Source organism: Staurois parvus, unplaced genomic scaffold, assembly GCF_062004578.1.
Source record: "Staurois parvus isolate SC_StPar_1 unplaced genomic scaffold, SC_StPar_1.0 ptg000091l, whole genome shotgun sequence".
Classification (NCBI taxonomy): Eukaryota; Metazoa; Chordata; class Amphibia; order Anura; family Ranidae; genus Staurois; species Staurois parvus.
The window spans coordinates 1,570,247-1,590,896 of record NW_028317887.1 but is presented as its reverse complement, the minus strand read 5'-3'; the positions used below and the strand labels follow the sequence as shown (position 1 = coordinate 1,590,896).

Below are 20,650 nucleotides of genomic sequence, written 5' to 3'. Positions count from 1 at the left end.
GCATTGCATAGAGAGCTTTATGGAATGGGTTTCCATGGCCAACCAGCTGCATCCAAGCCTTACATCACCAAGTGCAATGCAAAGCGTCAGATACAGTGGTGTAACGCACACCACCACTGGACTCTAGAGTAGTGGAGATTTGTTCTCTGGAGTGACCAATCACACTTCTCTGTCTGGCAATCCGATGGACATGTCTCGGTTTGGGGGTTGCCAGGAGAACGGTTCTTGCCTAATTGCATTGTGCCAAGTGAAAAGTTTGGTGGAGGGGGGATTATGGTGTGGGGTTGTGTTTCAGGGGTTGGGCTTGGCCCACTAGTTCCAGTGAAGGGAACTCTTAAGGCGTCAGCATACCAAGACATTCTGAATAATTTTATGCTCCCAACTTTGTGGGAACAGTTTGGAAGTGGCCCCTTCCTGTTCCAACATGACTGCACACCAGTGTACAAAGCAAGGTCCATAAAGACATGGATGAGCTAGTTTGGGGTGGAGGAACTTGACTGGCCTGCACAGAGTCCTGACCTCAACCTGACAGAACACCTTTAGGATGAATTAGAGCGGAGACTGTGAGCCAGGCCTTCTCATCTGACATCAGTGCCTGACCTCACAAATGCGATTCTGGAAGAATGGTCAAACATTCCCATAAACACACTCCTAAACCTTGTGGACAGCCTTCCCAGAAGAGTTGAAGCTGTTATAGCTACAAATGGTGGGCTAACTCAATAATGAACTCTATGGACTAAGACTGGGATGCCATTAAAGCTTATGTGCATGTAAAGGTAGGCGTCCCAATACTTTTGGCATTATAGTGTATTTAATTTTATTGTGCCCCAAGTTCCACTTTAAATAACAACTGCTCCTTTGTTTGAAAAATAAATATTAAAATAAGCCCAGCACACTTATTAAATCCGCAGTATACAGTTAATGTTTACTCATTTTCCAAATAAACTATGATTTTGCCAGGGTTTGCTGACCTTAACTAAAAACAACCAAAACGGTTGCTAACTGACCCATCAGGATCCTGTGTGGGGAATGAGTACACAGGATGTACTCTCCTGTGCTCTACAAGCCTCTGCATTCAATGCCGCGGAAGAAACTCACCCCAGCCCACCACCCCTTCTGTTTGTCCTGCAGTGAGGTATGAGCCGGGATGAAAAACCACAATGGACCTCTGGGCAAGAAAGTATTCAGCTCATCCAACGATCAAATGCTTGCAATGGATGGGGAGAAGCAACAGGTGACATTCACTTTGAGTTCTGCAACCATTCAAACAGAACCCTTTATTCTGCGGCTCTAGTAACATTAATTAAAATTGAAATAGCACTTAAAGAACTCTACTGAACACTGATTATGCCAACAGTGGGATCTCAATGACAATGTTACTCCTTATGATCTTAATTTTATTAACTGTCACAATATTTATATTACATAATATTGCCAACAATGGCAGCTCATTGTTCATTACCATATTTCAATAAAATAACAATAATGCCTAAAGGTGTCAAACTACGGTTAACAACCCTCTAAAAAAACATACTTGTCAACTTGTTACTGTCAGCGATAAAACCAAACATAAATTTGCTGTAAAATTGTATACAGTACACATTATCTAAAAAAAAAAAAAAAAATAGCGATGAAGGATGAAAATAGAACATATGTTGGTTAAGTTAAACAAAAAGGTTTCACAAGATTTGTCCTTTAAGTGGTTTTGGTTTGCTAGAGGTAAATTAGCGGAGCAACAAAAATCTGCCTTTGGCACATAGCTTTGGTAGGAAAGAAAAAAAGAAAAACAGCTACTTACAATAAATCCAAATATTATGGTTAGGAAGAATCCACCGATAAAACCTTCCCAAGTTTTTTTGGGTGACAACTAGTTGGAAAAAGAACAACCAATTTTAGTGTTATCAATGTAAATTAAAATAACAGTGCACATGTTAGTTTACTTAAAATGCTTAAACATGAATTTTAGTAATAGATAGGTAGCAGTATAATATTGACATGGTTCCATATAGAAACTTGTAAAATATATTGCTTAAGCTTTTCACTTTCTATATGCAACCAGCTCAAAGATTCCTGCTCCTTCAATGGGGTCTGTTCCTTCCATGAACCCCAATGATCCATTTCCTTTTTATGTCATAAAATGTCTACTTTCCTTTCCCTCTCCCCATTCCTCTCCTTACCATTTTTATTGGAAGTTACTTTCCCAGTTGATATAAATTGTGCTTTATCCAGTATATTTTCTAAGAAATATATACAATTATATTAATATAGTTCAGAGACTCCTGGAGCAGCTTTGGGAGCAGATTTACAAGCTAATGGCATGTCTTGGCACAATGCGATGTCTCTTTTCACACAATTCTTGCAGGTCATAATGAACTTTATAGTGGCACATTTATTAAGGGTTCGTTCATACCATCTGCAGAGACCTGAATTTTTATGCACAAGAAATTCGCAGGTCTCCACAAGACACACAGGAAACAATGGTTTCTTAGGTGTAATGTTGGGAGAGGAGCTGTACAGGATTATGCAGCATGTCTGCAGTTTCCTTCACAGCTCCGCAACTTCAATCAGTTCCTAGCTTGCTACTAGTCAAATATAAATACTAATGAGCAGTTTGTTTTATTTTGGAGGCTTGGTATAATATGGGACTTCGGTTTTGCTCTTAACCCTTTTATTCTTTATTGTTTCGCAGTACTTTTTTATTGTTAATATCTAGAAGATATTTTGTGGATTTTGGATGCAAGAATATCAGTCCTCCTCAAAGGGACTTTACATAATGGGACAGGTACAGTGTTCTTACTGCTGGGGGGCATTATAAATCCTTCTATTTTGGACGTTTGATTTGCCTCATTGGTAGTTATGATATATATTTCTATTCTATATTTGACTATTGCTCTACTCCTGATGTACAGTTGACCACTGGTTTTCTCCACTGCTTTCAGCCAAGAGTTTGGGAGGATTAAAAGGATTACTGAGCACTATCTTCCCATATTTCTGAGTGATGATATATTTGCACAAATATTGTCCCATGGTACTAAAATTGTTTCCCGACGTGCACAAACTCTGGGCAATACTCTGTCCTCTAGCTATTTCTCCTCTAGAAAAACTCAAAGAACATGGCTGAGTTTTAAGGGTAACTATAGGTGTGGTATAGACAGCTGTTCCTGTTGCTCTTGTATTAAGAAAGGGGAGGAATTTAGCTCCGCAGTTAGTTAGATTTACAGGATTAAGAACTTTATCAACTGTAAAACTAAACATCTAATATATCTGATCACCTGTAGAAGCTGTCAAGTACAATATGTTGGTAGGACAACTAGGAGGCTACAAGATCGCCTCCATGTTCATGTTTATGACATACAAAAGAATCATTCTACCAAAGTCGCTAATCATTTTAACAGTGCTCATGGAGTTGACCTTAGTGGGAACTGAGAGGGTGGACAGCTCTCCTAGGGGTGAAGATGGCTTTAGATTGCTGTGCAAACGTGAAGTCTTTTGGATTTTCTATTTGCGTACACGTATTCCTAATGGTTTGAATTTTGAATGGGATCTTACCCATTTTTATGAGTGAATTCCTTGCCCAGCCATGGCTTCATCCCGTCCCTCTCTGATGTGATTGTGTTTTACCAGCTTTTTGAATATATACGTTTATTTGGTGCTGATCTTTTTTGATTAATCTCTGTTTCTCTGCCCATTCCTTCGCCTTATTTGCCTTTTTTGCCTTTATTATATCTGGGATGGTGAGGATAGGACAGAGACTTTGTTATTGATCTGAGGCATATTTATTTTTATAATTTGTATATCCTCTTATTTGGGATAGATCCAATATACACACATTTATACATGATGTGGTGTTTTCTTTATAGTATGCTGTTTTTTTGTTTCTTCTTCCCATACAGCTTTATTTTAATTTTTATTTTTGTCATGTTGTGGTTGGATTTTGTGCATTGCACTTTGGGGATGTTAAAATTGTTGTTAGTTGCAGAGCTGTCTTTACCTTTAATTTAGTTTGGTGTAGCAGGAGGTGGACCCAGTGTTGATTAGGAGAAACAGCTGTTCCTGGTGCTAAAAACCAACACTTTGTACTTTGGGTCCACTGGGTAATGAATAGGCGCGGTCTTTAGCATGAAATGAGTATACCTGCCAGTCCCCCCACTTTACTTCCACTGCCTGTATTGGTTTTATCATGCCTTAGTGGATTGTTTGGAGTGCAGCCGATTAGACTTCCTTTGTTCTCATCTATGCAACACACAAGCTGGGCTAGCACCTACAGGAGGAGTTGGGCTTTGAGATTGGGAGTCTCTCTACATTGAGCAGCGGTAGAGATATATGCCTGCTGTACCATGCGCTTGTATAAAAAAGTATCCTGTTCTCTTTGTATTGCTTCCTTTGTGTAAAATCCCTCATGTTCCTGCCAGTTTCTTTGCTTTCCAATTAAAAACTGACCACACTAAGCAGGAAAGCACAGCATGGCCAGTTCTCGAGCTATGCTGGAAACTCAGTGTGCTCTCCCCCCAATGAGCAGACGTGTCCTGACAAACAGCTCATATAGCCTTTCACTGGGAAATGCAGTGTGCTGCTACCCCCCCCCCCCCCCCAGCTATCTGTTTTCAGAAGAATAAGGAGCTTAGAGGGTATATAATCACTTACAAAAAAAAGGGGGAAAAAGGTATTTATAAAGTTTTTTATATCTATATATAAATGTTTTACATTTTAAACTGAATGGGCTGTTTTACAAGGTGAGGGTTCACATATACTTTAAGCTGTAGTGACTTAAGCTGCTTGAAGTGTATGTAAACTCTAACAACCTCAACTTTGATTTGCTCCCTTTGGTCTGTTTAAAGTATTTCTAAAGGCAGAAGTTTTTTTACCTTAATGCATTCTATGTACTGCATATGTACTGCAAATATTTTATTTATTGTTTTGATATACGGAAAAGTGCTACCCTGTGCCGTGCACACAGAAATGTCACTGCTGATTTTTTGCTTACCTTTATTAATGGTGTCTTGCCAAAGAAGAACCCAAACAAATAAGCCATTATATCATTGCAGATGACGATGGACACTGGAACTAAAAACCTATGAAACAGCAATTATAAAGGTTAGGCAATGACACAGAATGTATCTTTGTAAATGTTTGCCAGTCTTGCTTTGTCCTTGCAACTAATGTTCTGATTGAAATAATCAAATGACAGGTACGGTATCGGTTACTTCCAAGATGTAGCATCGCAGAGCATCTTTAATCTACCTCTGCCATTCAAAACTACATATAGCACTATATGTTCCAATGTGTCTATCAATTCCATTTACCACAATTTCTGGTTCAATTTGAAAACTGTAACTTTGTAGATGGGAGGAGAAAATTTACTAATCACATATGTAAGGTTACATCCTTTGTATAGTTTACCATTTACTTTAGTATCAGATTTAATTTGGTAAAAAGATAAGTGATTTCACTTTATGCCAAGCAAACTCAGCCATACGATGATATGCAAACCTAGCAATTGGGAAAGCATATGAGAGTGCAAGCAATTTTTTAAGCTAGATGGTGGAAAGGCACTGAAGCGGTTTTAGGTATCCTTCCTTATTGTCAGGGTATAGAAGGGTTAATTGGTGGAAACAGCTATCCTTCAGGTCAGTGGTCTATCTAAATATTCTCACACAATTTTAAAGACAAGACTCACATATTTCCAATCAAATCCAATAAAAAAAAAATGGGTGAATCTTGGATTAAAGTTGTGTGAATCACATTTACAATAATTCAGAAATAGACAAAATTAATATTTATTGTTTTACTGCAGTTCCAGAGGAACAAGAGTGTGGAACTGAAGGTGAAATCAGGGGGTAGTAATCCAGATTCCAAGGATGGTTTACTTAAAGATGTACATTGGTCATTTTTTTTTTTATAGGAAATGGCTCTAGTTTTCTTCGCTCCTCTTTTTGTTATTTTATATATATATATATATATATATATTATATATACACACATACATATACACACACACACACACACATACATACATATATATATATATATATAGTGGGGCAAAAAGGTATTTAGTCAGCCACCAATTGTGCAAGTTCTGCCACTCACATTGGCTGATTTGGAAAGAATTTATTTGCAAATTATGGTGGAAAATAAGTATTTGGTCACCTACAAAGAAGCAAGATTTCTGGCTCTCACAGACCTGTACCTTCTTCTTTAAGAGGCTCATCTGTCCTGCACTCATTACCTGTATCAATGGCACCTATTTGAACTTGTTATCAGTATAAAAGACACCTGTCCACAACCTCAAACAGTCACACTCCAAACTCCACTATGGTGAAGACTAAAGAGCTGTCGAAGGACACCAGAAACATAATTGTAGACCTGCACCAGGCTGGGAAGACTGAATCTGCAATAGGCAAGCAGCTTGGTGTGAACAAATCAACTGTGGGAGCAATAATTAGAAAATGGAAGACATACAAGACCACTGATAATCTCCCTCAATCTAGGGCTCCACGCAAGATCTCACCCCGTGGGGTCAAAATGATCACAAGAACGGTGAGCAAAAATCCCAGGACCACACGGGGGGACCTAGTGAATGACCTGCAGAGAGCTGGGACCAATGTAACAAAGGCTACCATCAGTAACACACTACGCTGCCAGGGACTTAGATCCTGCAGTGCCAGACGTGTCCCCCTGCTTAAGCCAGTACATGTCAGGGCCCATCTGAAGTTTGCTAGAGAGCATTTGGATGATCCAGAAGAGGATTGGGAGAATGTCATATGGTCAAATAAAACCAAAATAGAACGGTTTGGTAGAAACACAACTCGTCGTGTTTGGAGGAGAGAGAATGCTGAGTTGCATCCAAAGAACACCATACCTACTGTGAAGCATGGGGGTGGCAACATCATGCTTTGGGGCTGTTTCTCCGCAAAGGGACCAGGACGACTAATCCATGTACAGGACAGAATGAATGGGGCCATGTATCGTGAGATTTTGAGTGCAAGCCTCCTTCCATCAGCAAGGGCATTGAAGATGAAACGTGGCTGGGTCTTCCAACATAACAATGATCCCAAACATACCGCCCGGGCAACGAAGGAGTGGCTTCGTAAGAAGCATTTCAAGGTCCTGGAGTGGCCTAGCCAGTCTCCAGATCTCAACCCCATAGAAAGCCTTTGGAGGGAGTTGAAAGTCCGTGTTGCCCAGCGACAGCCCCAAAACATCACTGCTCTAGAGGAGATCTGCATGGAGGAATGGGCCAACATACCAGCAACAGTGTGTGCCAACCTTGTGAAGACTTACAGGAAACGTTTGACCTCTGTCATTGCCAACAAAGGATATATAACAAAGTATTGAGATGAACTTTTGATATTGACCAAATACTTATTTTTCACCATAATTTGCAAATAAATTCTTTCCAAATCAGCCAATGTGATTGTCTGGATTTTTTTTCTCATTTTGTCTCTCATAGTTGAGGTCTACCTATGATGCCAATTACAGGCCTCCCTCATCTTTTTAAGTGGGAGAACTTGCACAATTGGTGGCTGACTAAATACTTTTTTGCCCCACTGTATATATATATATATATATATATATATATATATATATATATATATATATATATATATATATATATATATATATATATATATCTAGCATATAAAGGTAAACCACAACACCATATTTTCTCATCAGCAATCAAAAAGGCACGGAATACAGAAGCACTATTTTTGATGAACTCTACCACTCTGTGATTGGACTCACCATCACTATCACGCCATTATTTGGTTTATTATAGACTTAAGCGTCGCTATTAGATGAGGTCACCACTGCATTACTCCTGCACTATCATTAGTGCCCACTTATCCTTCTTATATATCAACATTTTGAATATATTATTACTTAGCGCTGCATATCTATTTATGTATATATATATATATATATATATATATATATATATATATATATGTATATATATATATATATATATATATATATATATATATGTACAGGTACCCGCTCCCACTTCCGGCTCGGTTCCCCTTGGCGAAGTGAGCCAGAAGTTCAGCCCCCTCCTCCCTCCCGCAGTCTCCTAGAAACTTTCAGAGGAACTTTTACAGGTCCCAGGAGACTGCCGGACAAATTAGGAGGCGCAGCACCACTCGCGCATGCACAGTGGGCACTGGGCTGTGAAGCCACAAGCTGTCACAGCCTGGTGACCACATTTGAGATGCCAGCGCCGTAGCGGAGAGAAGGGGAGAAGGGACCGCAAAGGTGAGAACATCGCTGGACTCTGGGACAGGTAAGTGTATGTTTATTAAAAGTCAGCAGCTACAGTTTTTGTAGCTGCTGATTTTTAATAAACACTAAAATGGCTAGAACTCCGCTAATATTGAGCAAATACTTGGATAGGAAAATCTATATCCTGCATGTCTCCCTCTGCCCAACCTAACAAAACCACAGCATCTGCAAATATATGGTATAGTGTTCACTGCAATAAGCAGATCTCATATCTGTGTTAGTTATTTTGAGATTCTGCAATATCAACAGAATCAGATAACCCTGATTAATATTACTGCACAACCAAAATACTGCAAAAGGTATAAAGAAAAAGACATTATATTAAAGGTGGCCTGTCATCACATAGCATATTTAACTCAGGGGACAAGTGTGGATAGAGTAAAGAATGGTCAAAAAGCCCTTCATTATTTTTTTTTTTTTTTTGCTGTGTGTGTGTCTTATTGGGGATATTTTCTGTCACTTCCAGTCAGGGAAACAAAACAGAAAGTGAAAAGAAAATCTTTCCATAATAAGATATCTGCTCTTAGAGAAAGTTGTCACCAGAACTGGTTTCGCTTTACTTCCTTTTCCAGTGACAAACAGGGTGTCAAGGCAGAGAGAATTAATTTTCCCAGCGGCAACCCAGGCAGCCAAAAAAATTTTAAAAAAAAGGCAGTACACACAAAAAATATTTAATAAAGAACAAATTTATTTTAAAAATATATATAGCAACTAGTTCAATTTACAAGTGATGTTTGGCCTTTCATGAAAAGTTATTCTGTAGCTAGTTGCCTTGGGCTACAGAGTGCCAACGGTTCAACAGCATTTCCACAAAAATTGTGTTTCTACAAACCTAGCTGAACATCATAGGCTCACAGATAAAAATACTATGTGTTACACCTGTGTAAATTTTGGCCCTAGGCCTTAATTTTAGAACATGGTTATCTTTAAATACAAGCTCTGAAGTTAGATTCCCAGTCTTAATTGTTAGGCTCCATGCACATGGGGCGTTTTAATAACGCTGGTAGCGTTAGTGGTGTAAAGTCGCGTTAAAAACGTGAATGTTTCAGCGTTTTTTAGCATTTGTGTATTAGTGTTTAGCTGTGTTTGCAGTTTTTAGTGTTTTTTCCACTCAACAACGCTGGTTTTCCGTGTTTTACTGCATTTTCAGCGTTAGAGCGTTTTTACAGCTAAAAAACTCCTCTAGAAACCCACTAGTCCTGGGGTTTTTGTCCAGCCGAAAAACACCCCTGTCAAAAACCGTTGATTACAGTCTATGTGTGCATGGACACATAGGATAACGTGCTGAGGGGTTTACTGTAGAAAAAAAAACGCCAAAAGCAGCGGCTGTAAAAACGTCCAGTGTGCATGAGGACTTAGATCTACCAAAAAACTCCCACATAACAAAACTGACTAAAATAAATTGCTTACTACTAGTACACACAGCAAAAAAAGTTTCTATTTTTTTCGCTTTGGATATCTTATGCATTAAAGCAGGCAGTGAAGTGGCTTAGTGGTTATATGATGCCTAAATATTTTTTACCTTAACCCTTTGAGGACCATAAGATTACGGAACGCCAAAAGAATCAATTTTTTGTTTTTAAAGTTCGTACACTTCAGTTGCTGTAACTAAGCCATTTCATGAAATAATTGGCAAAAAGCTAGATCCATTTGTTGATAAGAACTAATATTTTGACTCAAACCAAAAAAAGAAAAAAAAGTATTTTAAGTACTTAATCAGATGATACAGGCAATTAAAAACATGGGACAAATATGTCCCTTGATCCTCAAAGGGTTAATGCAATTAATGCAGTAAGGTAAAAATGTTTAGGCTTTATAACCACTTTAAGCATACAGTGAATTTTAATTATTAAATGCAAACTGTTGGCTTTTTTATCTGCCAAATGAAGAAGAACACAACAAATGTGATTATGAATCAATGGAAACACAGTATGTAGACCCTTACCAGATCATCCCTTCAAAAAGATTTTGGATGACAAGATGAGACTGAGTGACAGTGATCAGCAAAGTGACATGAGTCCATCCAAACTGTTAATGGGAACAACAATATCACAATGAGCACAAGCAGAAACAAAACATATGACTAAAAACATGACTTGTGAATTATACATGGTGGAAAAGCAAAAGCCTTCATATTCATTATGCCAAATTGTAATGTACAGTCAGGTCCATAAATATTGGGACATCGACACAATTCTAACATTTTTGGCTCCATACACCACCACAATGGATTTGAAATGAAACAAACAAGATGCGCTTTAACTGCAGACTGTCAGCTTTAATTTGAGGGTATTTACATCCAAATCAGGTGAACGGTGTAGGAATTACAACAGTTTGCATATGTGCCTCCCACTTGTTAAGGGACCAAAAGTAACGGGACAGAATAATAATCATATATCAAACTTTCACTTTTTAATACTTGGTTGCAAATCCTTTGCAGTCAATTACAGCCTGAAGTGTGGAACGCATAGACATCACCAGACACTGGGTTTCATCCCTGGTGATGCTCTGCCAGGCCTCTACTGCAACTGTCTTCAGTTCCTGCTTGTTCTTGGGGCATTTTCCCTTCAGTTCTGTCTTCAGCAAGTGAAATGCATGCTCAATCGGATTCAGGTCAGGTGATTGACTTGGCTATTGCAGAACATTCCACTTCTTTGGTTGCTTTTGCAGTCTGCTTTGGGTCATTGTCCATCTGCACTGTGAAGCGTCCAATGAGTTGTGAAGCATTTGGCTGAATATGAGCAGATAATATTCCCGAAACACTTCACAATTCATCCTGCTGCTTTTGTCAGCAGTCACATCATCAATAAATACAAGAGAAGCAGTTCCATTGGCAGCCATACATGCCCACGCCATGACACTACCACCACCATGCTTCACTGATGAGGTGGTATGCTTAGGATCATGAGCAGTTCCTTTCCTTCTCCATACTCTTCTCTTCCAATCACTCTGGTACAAGTTGATCTTGGTCTCATCTGTCCATAGGATGTTGTTCCAGAACTGTGAAGGCTTTTTTAGATGTCGTTTGGCAAACTCTAATCTGGCCTTCCTGTTTTTGAGGCTCACTAATGGTTTCCATCTTGTGGTGAACCCTCTGTATTCACTCTGGTGAAGTCTTCTCTTGATTGTTGACTTTGACACACATACACCTACCTCCTGGAGAGTGTTCTTGATCTGGCCAACTGTTGTGAAGGGTGTTTTCTTCACCAGGGAAAGAATTCTTCGGTCATCCACCACAGTTGTTTTCTGTGGTCTTCCAGGTCTTTTGGTGTTGCTGAGCTCACCGGTGCGTTCCTTCTTTTTAAGAATGTTCCAAACAGTTGTTATGGCCACGCCTAATGTTTTTGCTATCTTTCTGATGGGTTTGTTTTGTTTTTTCAGCCTAATGATGGCTTGCTTCACTGAGAGTGACAGCTCTTTGGATCTCATCTTGAGAGTTGACAGCAACAGATTCCAAATGCAAATAGCACACTTGAAATGAACTCTGGACCTTTTATCTGCTCATTGTAATTGGGATAATGAGGGAATAACACACACCTGGCCATGGAACAGCTGAGAAGCCAATTGTCCCATTACTTTTGGTCCCTTAACAAGTGGGAGGCACATATGCGAACTGCTGTAATTCCTACACCGTTCAACCGGTTTGGATGTAAATACCCTCAAATTAAAGCTGACAGTCTGCAGTTAAAGCACATCTTGTTTGTTTCATTTCAAATCCATAGTGGTGGTGTATAGAGCCAAAAATGATAGAATTGTGTCGATGTCCCAATATTTATGGACCTGACTGTAGGTTTAATAAGCTGTCCATAAATGGGTATTCGTCATTGATCACTAGCAGACAATCCTCAAATGATCCATCCTATATCCAATAAACATCTTTTCACACATGTTGTATGAGAAGACCACAGTGCTTACACCATAATGTATAGGTCATTTGGGAACTTGTACTTTGTGTGCTGTTCTTTTTCTGCCTCTTCAGCAAGATCCAGGTCTTTGCTATTTTGGATCTCCTGAAAAATGTCTGTTTGTACATGCTGACATGCTGCAAAGATCAGGGAAGGAAAGAAGTATCTACTTCCCTCTATGCATCACATGACTACAATTTTTTTCAACAACTTGCAGAGCACATATTAGCTGCATTACATCATTTGACAAACTTGCCACTTTCACAACTGTTATTACATACTCATGATCTGCAAATGATCAGATGCAGTTAAACCGAGATTTTACTGTTGAATATTTAGTGTTTACTAGTGATTAGATATAAAATCTGCAAAGGGTTACCTGTACATAGTACAACTAACACTTTTTAAAGTTTGGATAGAATAGGGAAGGACTCTCTCTGGTCATATTTTTATAGCTGTGTCCCCGATGGGCAGACTTCCCTCCACTTCTTGCTCTGCTGACCACCAGAGCATGCTATGAGCTGAGCTTCCTTTTTCTTCTCTTGAGATTGCATTCTTTACATATTCCTACTGAAAATTCAGTAGGGAGCCTTTAGTGATAAACAGAATGTACTCCAGAGAAGGGAAACAGAAGAGAAATTGGTTTTGTTTTTATATATGAGGACAACTTGGAGTATACGTTAAAAGTAGCATTCTTGTTGGCTAGTGATGTCAAATAAGAAAGAAAATGTAAAGTGTATTTACACAGTTTCATTATAATCTAAAGATGACATTTGGAAAAGTAAAAGGTTAGTCCCAATGCATAGAGCTGTATAAAATGTACGCAGAATTTTGTTGGCAGCAAGCTCCTGCACAAGTGGTCCTCACGGCATTTTAACCCATATAGATACATGCAGTTATGTCTTTATGGGTTGAGATGTATACTATGTAAAGTCATTCATATCCTGCCAACAATGCATACATTTCACCCTGAATCAGTCATTCACATGGCATCAGGACAGGTGCAGAATGACCTAGGCCTTCAGTCATTTTGCATCTGGACTGCCACCATGTACATGACTCACTCAGAGCAAGATGTAACAGCAGCAGTGTGCAGGCAGAGGCGCATGCACAGAACAAACTCACCCTTCAGTCATTTAGAAGAACTGAAGACGGAGGTCATTCTGTACCTGTGTTGCCACAGACTACACAATATTTGTTTTAGTTTTGGCCCCAAATTCACTAGACCTTTCTGAAGTCATCCGGGATTGGAGGACACACAGCAAGGGGGCAGGGCTTGTTTGCCGATGACGTCATCATGCTAGCTACAGACCTCTGATACACAGGGAGAGTGGTGTGCTTCTTAACCGCTTCCAGACCGCCTTATAGCAGAAATACTGGTACAGGGTGGCACGGGTGCACACAATTACGTATATATACACGTGATTTTGCATCTCGAGGTAGGGGGCTCATGCGCGCTCTACCCGCGCCGCCATTCATGGCCGCAGCTGTCAATCACTGGGTCCCACCCGATGATTACTCGCTGGTGCCCGGTGATTACTGAGGATCTCCGACGCGGAAGAGAACTGTTCTGTTTACTAACAGTTCTCCTCCCTCTCGGCTTGGGCTGTATTGGTGTCACTGGGGATGTAAGTGACACCAAGTCAGTTCCCCCCCAGTGTCAGAATGTCCACCGCACTCTTTTTATAAGTTACTGATCGCCATTACTAGTTAAAAAAAAATAAAATAAGAAAAAATCCCAGTATATATACAGCCATTTGTAATTGCTATAACTTTCATGCAAACCAATTAATTTACACATATTGGGATTTTTTTTTTTAGCAAAGACGTAGCAGAATATATTTTGGCCCAAATTTATGACGAAATTTGATTTTAAAATTTTTTACTGGACATGTTTAATATCAAAAAGTCAAAAATATAGTTTTTTTTGTCAAAATTGTCAGACTTTTTTTTTTATAGTGCAAAAAAATTAAAAATGCACAGGCAATCATATACCACAGAAAGAAAGCTCTATTCGTGGGAAAAAAAAAGGACTTAAATTTCATTTGGGTGGAGCATTGCATGACCGCGCAATTGTCAGTTAAAGTAACAGCGCTGTAACGCAAAAAATGGCCTGGTCAGGAAGGGGGGTAAATCCTCAGGAGGACAAGTGGTTAATCTGAAAGGCTGGATGTATACATTGTTGCAGTGTTTATTTCTATCACACAGTGTTTTCAATCTGCATTTTCTTCAAATAAATACAGTATATTGGTGAGAACTATGCCAGAATCTAGTCTTTCATATACATGGTGCATGGTGTTTATGCCCATGACATTCAGAAGATTATTGAGGAGATTGACAGGTCTCTATTTTCCTTTAAAGGGACATGAGCTTGTTTGACTTCTTTAGAGGTCTTAACAAAACGTGATCGGATTGATTTGCTACAAGGGTGAAGGAGTGCACAGGGTATAGATATGCAGGAAGAGGATCGCAAGTATTACACTTGGAACGAGACTGGATTACAGTTTTTTTTTTCTTTAACAAATTTCTCACGTGGAATTTATCATAGACTTTTGTGATCTTTTGGGACTTTTATCTTTACTGTACTATTTATCTGTATAATTTTTATTATAATAATATTTGATCAAGGATCGGTGTGATTATGATAGATGATACACTTATTATTTATTGTTTTGATTTTTTTTGATAGATTTTAATTTTGTTTAGTTTTTTTTCTCACATTGATCGTGAGTGCTGCACTGATTTGGGTTATTAGACTAATATACTGTATGCATGTAAACATTTGCAGAAATACTTAGGCTGAGTTCATACTAGATGGAGAGCTGCCAGAGTGCTTTTCCGCTCAGGTGGCTCCCCATTTCCAGCTCCAGTAGGGGGCAGTGTGGTGTGCGATTCAGCGCATCACACTGCTCCCTTTTTTTTTTGTTTTGTGTGAACTTTATTTGAAGTGTACAAAACATACACTTAAATCACAGCAATGTAAAGCGATGCGCTGCGTTGCTGTACATTATTGTGCGATTTGGCACGGTGTGCTGCAATAAAATGCAGCATGTCTGCAACCATATGCTTTATTGCAATGTGAATGGGACACATAAGTAACAATTGTTTCCTGTGTGTCCTTACAGCGACAGATGTTTTACAATACAGGAAAAAATATGTCACTGCATATAAGGTGAATTAGCCCTTACACTTGTACAGCATGAAATAAGGTCTAGATCAGGCGGTAGATACAGTATTTTCTTGTTTTTCAAGTCTGGACACTTTTACCCTCTACCTGTCCAGGCCAATTTTCAGCTTTCAGTGCTATCACACTTTGAATGACAATTGCGTGGTCATGCAACACTGTACCCATATGAATTTTTTTGAGACTGCTAAAACTTTATTTTGGTGGTATTTATTCACTACTGGGATTTTTTATTTTTTTGCTATGAAATGAAAAAGTGTTTTTCTTATAAAATATTGCAAATAAATAATCTTTCTTCATAAATCTTGGCTAAAATCTATTCATCTTTAGTAAAAAAAAAAAAAAAAAAAAAAATAACCCATACTGTTACCCTAGCAGTACAGTGTCACCATAGTGACACTGTACTACTTGTAGGGGGTGATTATTTTTTTTTTTTACACTGATTGCTTTTTTACCCATAAAGGCTGTAAAAGCAATCATTTCTCCTTCTCTCTGGCTGTATTCTTGCAGCCATTGAGAACTACTGTATGACCTGTGATTGGTCACAGCTTGTTACATGGTACAAGGCTGTTGTGAATAGCCTTGTACCATGTGATCTCTGTGATCATTCACAGATTTCACACGTAGTAAGCAATGATGTCAGAAGTGAACTGATTGGCCAATCCGTGATCACATGATCGGGACCTCACACAGAGGTCCCGTACAGCGATCAGTGTTCTGCGGTGCCGTGCGCTGCCAGGGAGCGCACACAGGCAGGGAAGCGGGAGGACGTTTATAACACGGCCACCCACCCCTGCACAGCTCCCATCAGGCCGTTTATGTACATGGCCGGACGGGAAGTGGTTAAGCAGCTAAACACCATGGACCAAAGCAGAGCTGTGTGATTGGACTTACGGCATGCAGTACTACTGTATGCAGCATGTTTGTGTGCATGAGCCCTTTTGTTGTGTAGTAGAAAGGATATTTTGCAGAATTTATGGCGCATTTGACATATTTGTACAGCATTGCACTTAACTTTGATAGCCTAAATGTTGTCATGTTGACATCATGCTTATCTAATCTGACACAAAATCAAACAACATGCTAGGAAAATTTCAGTTAATTATTGAACACAACAGTCCACACAACACGCAAAAAGCCTTTCTATACAGTATATGGCCTAAGGATAAATCATTATAACAGAGAACTTAAACATGAAACGGTGCACATTCGATAATACATTAGAAAAAGCACAGGACATGTTGATACTTAGAAGGGATGACACGAGAGTTACTGAATAGATGGTTTTAGAATGCATTCAATGTGGAAAGAGGGGTTTGGCTGTGGTATTGTCACATGTATAAGAAGAAGAATGGAGTTTCACTATGTATCTGGATCATGTGATATGAGAGAGATAAGAAAATAAATAGCATTCACAGAACATAACAATCAAGATGGTGGATGAGAACATTGCCCTAGGATCGGATATGTTTTCATTGCTAAGTGTATTCATACAAAGTAATGTGTATGTGAAAGCATTACAGGTATTTATTTTCTCTCAAAGAGATCACAATAACCTGGTTTTCTCTGCAAAATGAGGACACTATTCAGGGTCAGCATCTACTTCCTAGCCTGGGATTCTGCCTCAGAGAGAACACAATTATGTAAATCATGCTGCCTGCGCAGTTCTTGGCTGTTTTCGCCAATGTCCGAACAAGGTCAGCACCTGATGCAACCTCTCTCCTTGTGAATTTCTCCAATTTACAATGTTGCAGTCTGATCACTGGAGGAAGAAATGTATCTTCTTGACTGCAGCAGACTGATTACATCACCTCGGTCAAGGTAAAGTCACTGGACTGGAGCTAAAGGATGGCTTTTTAAGGATAAAAGGTGGAGCTTTTACTATTTATTTGTTTGCTTCAAGCAGTATTAAACCCAAAACTGCATCAGTATTCTTTTCTTTGGCTTTTTCTCTGTTTTCACCTGGTGATCTGGCTAGTAACACACCTCCTGTATTAGTAAGACCAGGGTCAGTGCTAGACTATTTTGCGCCCTAGGCAAGATCAGCTACTTTTGCCCCCCCCCCAAAAAAAAAAAAAACAATTTTTAAAAACAGTAAATTTCTTTTAGTTTGCAAAAATAAGGGCCATAAGATGCCACCAGCACCAATATTAAAGACAAAATGTATATTAACTAAATATATTAACCGTATTAACCAATCAATCAGACAGGGAACCAAACAAAAGGGACACAGTTACAAAACTCCACAGTGACAGGAGCTGCCAACCGGCTTGAAGTGAGGGACTGAGTCTGAGAGGAACATTGGAAAGAGCAGCAGCTCAGCTGCTACACTGGCCCCAGAGACCCAGCATCTTCCTCTGTTTTTTCTTTCTTTCCCTGTGCTGCCCCTCCCCTCAGCTGAAGGATCATTCATGACATAGCAGCATCCCACATGATCAATCAGCATCCACTCCCATCACCCCGGCCATTGTCCACCCCCCTCCTCATCCTGTCACCACCATGACCCGCCATCCTCCTAGGCTCGGCTCACCTCTGATGGCTCCTGCCAGGGTGCGAAGTCTAGGCTGTGACTCTCAGTTAGGACAGGTGGCCTCCCAGTACTACACGGCTTCCCTCTCATACACATCGGGCCTCCAATCATCCTACTAACATAAGGTTAACCCTGCAACCAGAGCGCAACCCGCCTATTGATTGGCTCCAGCTGTGTAGAAGAATGCAGAGCCAACACTGGACATGCCCCATTCAGTCACTAGTCAGATCCCTGTTATAGCTGGAGGATCGTGTGTGCCAGGGTGTGTACCAGAGATGTACGGACAAATACTCCGATCAGACACTGCTGACTGCCCAGTGTACTAGGCTAATGTCATCACTTCCCATGCTAGGGGGAGCCGACACTTCACTGCTACATGGAATATATATATATATATATATATATATATAACAGTCAGGTCCATAAATATTGGGACATCAACACAATTCTAACATTTTTGGCTCTATACACCACCACAATGGATTTAAAATGAAACAAGCAAGATGTGCTTTATCTGCAGACTGTCAGCTTTAATTTGAGGGTATTTACATCCAAATCAGGTGAACGGTGTAGGAATTACAACAGTTTGCATATGTGCCTCCCACTTGTTAAGGGACCAAAAGTAGTGGGACGGAATAATAATCATAAATCAAACTTTCACTTTTTAATACTTGGTTGCAAATCCTTTGCAGTCAATTACAGCCTAAAGTCTGGAACGCATAGACATCACCAGACGCTGGGTTTCATTCCTGGTGATGCTCTGCCAGGCCTCTACTGCAACTGTCTTCAGTTCCTGCTTGTTCTTGGGGCATTTTCCCTTCAGTTTTGTCTTTAGCAAGTGAAATGCATGCTCAATCGGATTCAGGTCAGGTGATTGACTTGGCCATTGCATAACATTCCACTTCTTTACCTTAAAAAACTCTTTGGTTGCTTTCGCAGTATGCTTTGGGTCATTGTCCATCTGCACTGTGAAGCGGCGTCCAATGAGTTCTGAAGCATTTGGCTGAATATGAGCAGATAATATTGCCCGAAACACTTCAGAATTCATCCTGCTGCTTTTGTCAGCAGTCACATCATCAATAAATACAAGAGAAGCAGTTCCATTGGCAGCCATACATGCCCACGCCATGACACTACCACCAGCATGCTTCACTGATGAGGTGGTATGCTTAGGATCATGAGCAGTTCCTTTCCTTCTCCATACTCTTCTCTTCCCATCACTCTGGTACACGTTGATCTTGGTCTCATCTGTCCATAGGATGTTGTTCCAGAACTGTGAAGGCTTTTTTAGATGTCGTTTGGCAAACTCTAATCTGGCCTTCCTGTTTTTGAGGCTCACCAATGGTTTACATCTTGTGGTGAACCCTCTGTATTCACTCTGGTGAAGTCTTCTCTTGATTGTTGACTTTGACACACATACACCTACCTCCTGGAGAGTGTTCTTGATCTGGCCAACTGTTGTGATGGGTGTTTTCTTCACCAGGGAAAGAATTCTTCAGTCATCCACCACAGTTGTTTTCCGTGGTCTTCCGGGTCTTTTGGTGTTGCTGAGCTCATCGGTGCGTTCCTTCTTTTTAAGAATGTTCCAAACAGTTGTTTTGGCCACGCCTAATGTTTTTCTTATCTCTCTGATGGGTTTGTTTTGTTTTTTTCAGCCTAATGATGGCTTTCTTCACTGATAGTGACAGCTCTTTGGATTTCATCTTGGGAGTTGATTGCAACAGATTCCAAATGCAAATAGCACACTTGAAATGAACTCTGCACCTTTTATCTGCTCATTGTAATTGGGATAATAAGGGAATAACACACACCTGGCCATGGAACAGCTGAGAAGCCAATTGTCCCATTACTTTTAGTCCCTTAACAAGTGGGAGGCACATATGCAAACTGTTGTAATTCCTATACTGTTCACCTGATTTGGATGTAAATACCCTCAAATCAAAGCTGACAGTCTGCAGTTAAAGCACTTCTTGTTCGATTTCAAATCCATTGTGGTGGTGTATAGAGACAAAAATGTTAGAATTGTGTCGATGTCCCAATATTTATGGACCCGAGTGTGTGTGTGTGTGTGTGTGTGTGTGTGTGTGTGTGTGTGTGTGTGTGTGTGTGTGTGTGTGTGTGTGTGTGTGTGTGTGTGTGTGTGTGTGTGTGTGTGTGTGTGTGTGTGTATATATATATATATGTATATATATATATGTATGTATGTATATACACATATACATATATGTATGTATATACACATATACATATACACACACTAAATGGTCATGTGTGTGGACAGGCTGTGAGATAATTGTGCAGATTAAAGATACCATCATTCCCTCTGTATGAGGACAGGAGGACTCTGCAGAAAAATGGAGAATTCATACTCCATAGACCACAGAAAGAGAGAGTGCCAGCCTGGCTGCGCCCAGGTCCTTCTAGGTGGCAGTGCACCCTAGGCGGCTGCCTAGTATGCCTAGTGGAAGCACCAGTCTGGATAAATGAGCACAGGACACAGTAGGCAGCAACACTGCCAGCCTGGTGGGATGGGAGTGTTAAATGTATTCACAGATTTGAATACTATAACAAGCTGAAGCCAAACTCCAGATCACACTTTATAATCAGTTACAACAAACATTTTTTTCCTTTTGAGATAAAGGTTTTACATAGATAAATAAAAGCTGATCATTTTAATTACCCTGCCAATGGTAAATGGATTGTCTCAGCCATGTAAACAGATACATTCTGCAAGAAAAGCTACATTTCTGA

At 39.8% G+C, this 20,650-nt stretch overlaps 1 protein-coding gene across 1 annotated transcript in view; it reads right to left on the bottom strand.

Annotated features, from left to right (window-relative positions):
* The window catches only part of CDS1 (CDP-diacylglycerol synthase 1), a 102,480-nt gene that overhangs the window by 15,707 nt on the left and 66,123 nt on the right, over positions 1-20,650 (bottom strand). Inside the window, exons 7-9 of the mRNA XM_089670534.1 lie at positions 10,226-10,308; positions 4,985-5,072; positions 1,799-1,867 (exon numbers count right to left, since the gene is read on the bottom strand). Coding sequence (XP_089526660.1) covers positions 1,799-1,867; positions 4,985-5,072; positions 10,226-10,308 — 240 coding nt within the window. The remainder of the gene's footprint in view (positions 1-1,798; positions 1,868-4,984; positions 5,073-10,225; positions 10,309-20,650) is intronic.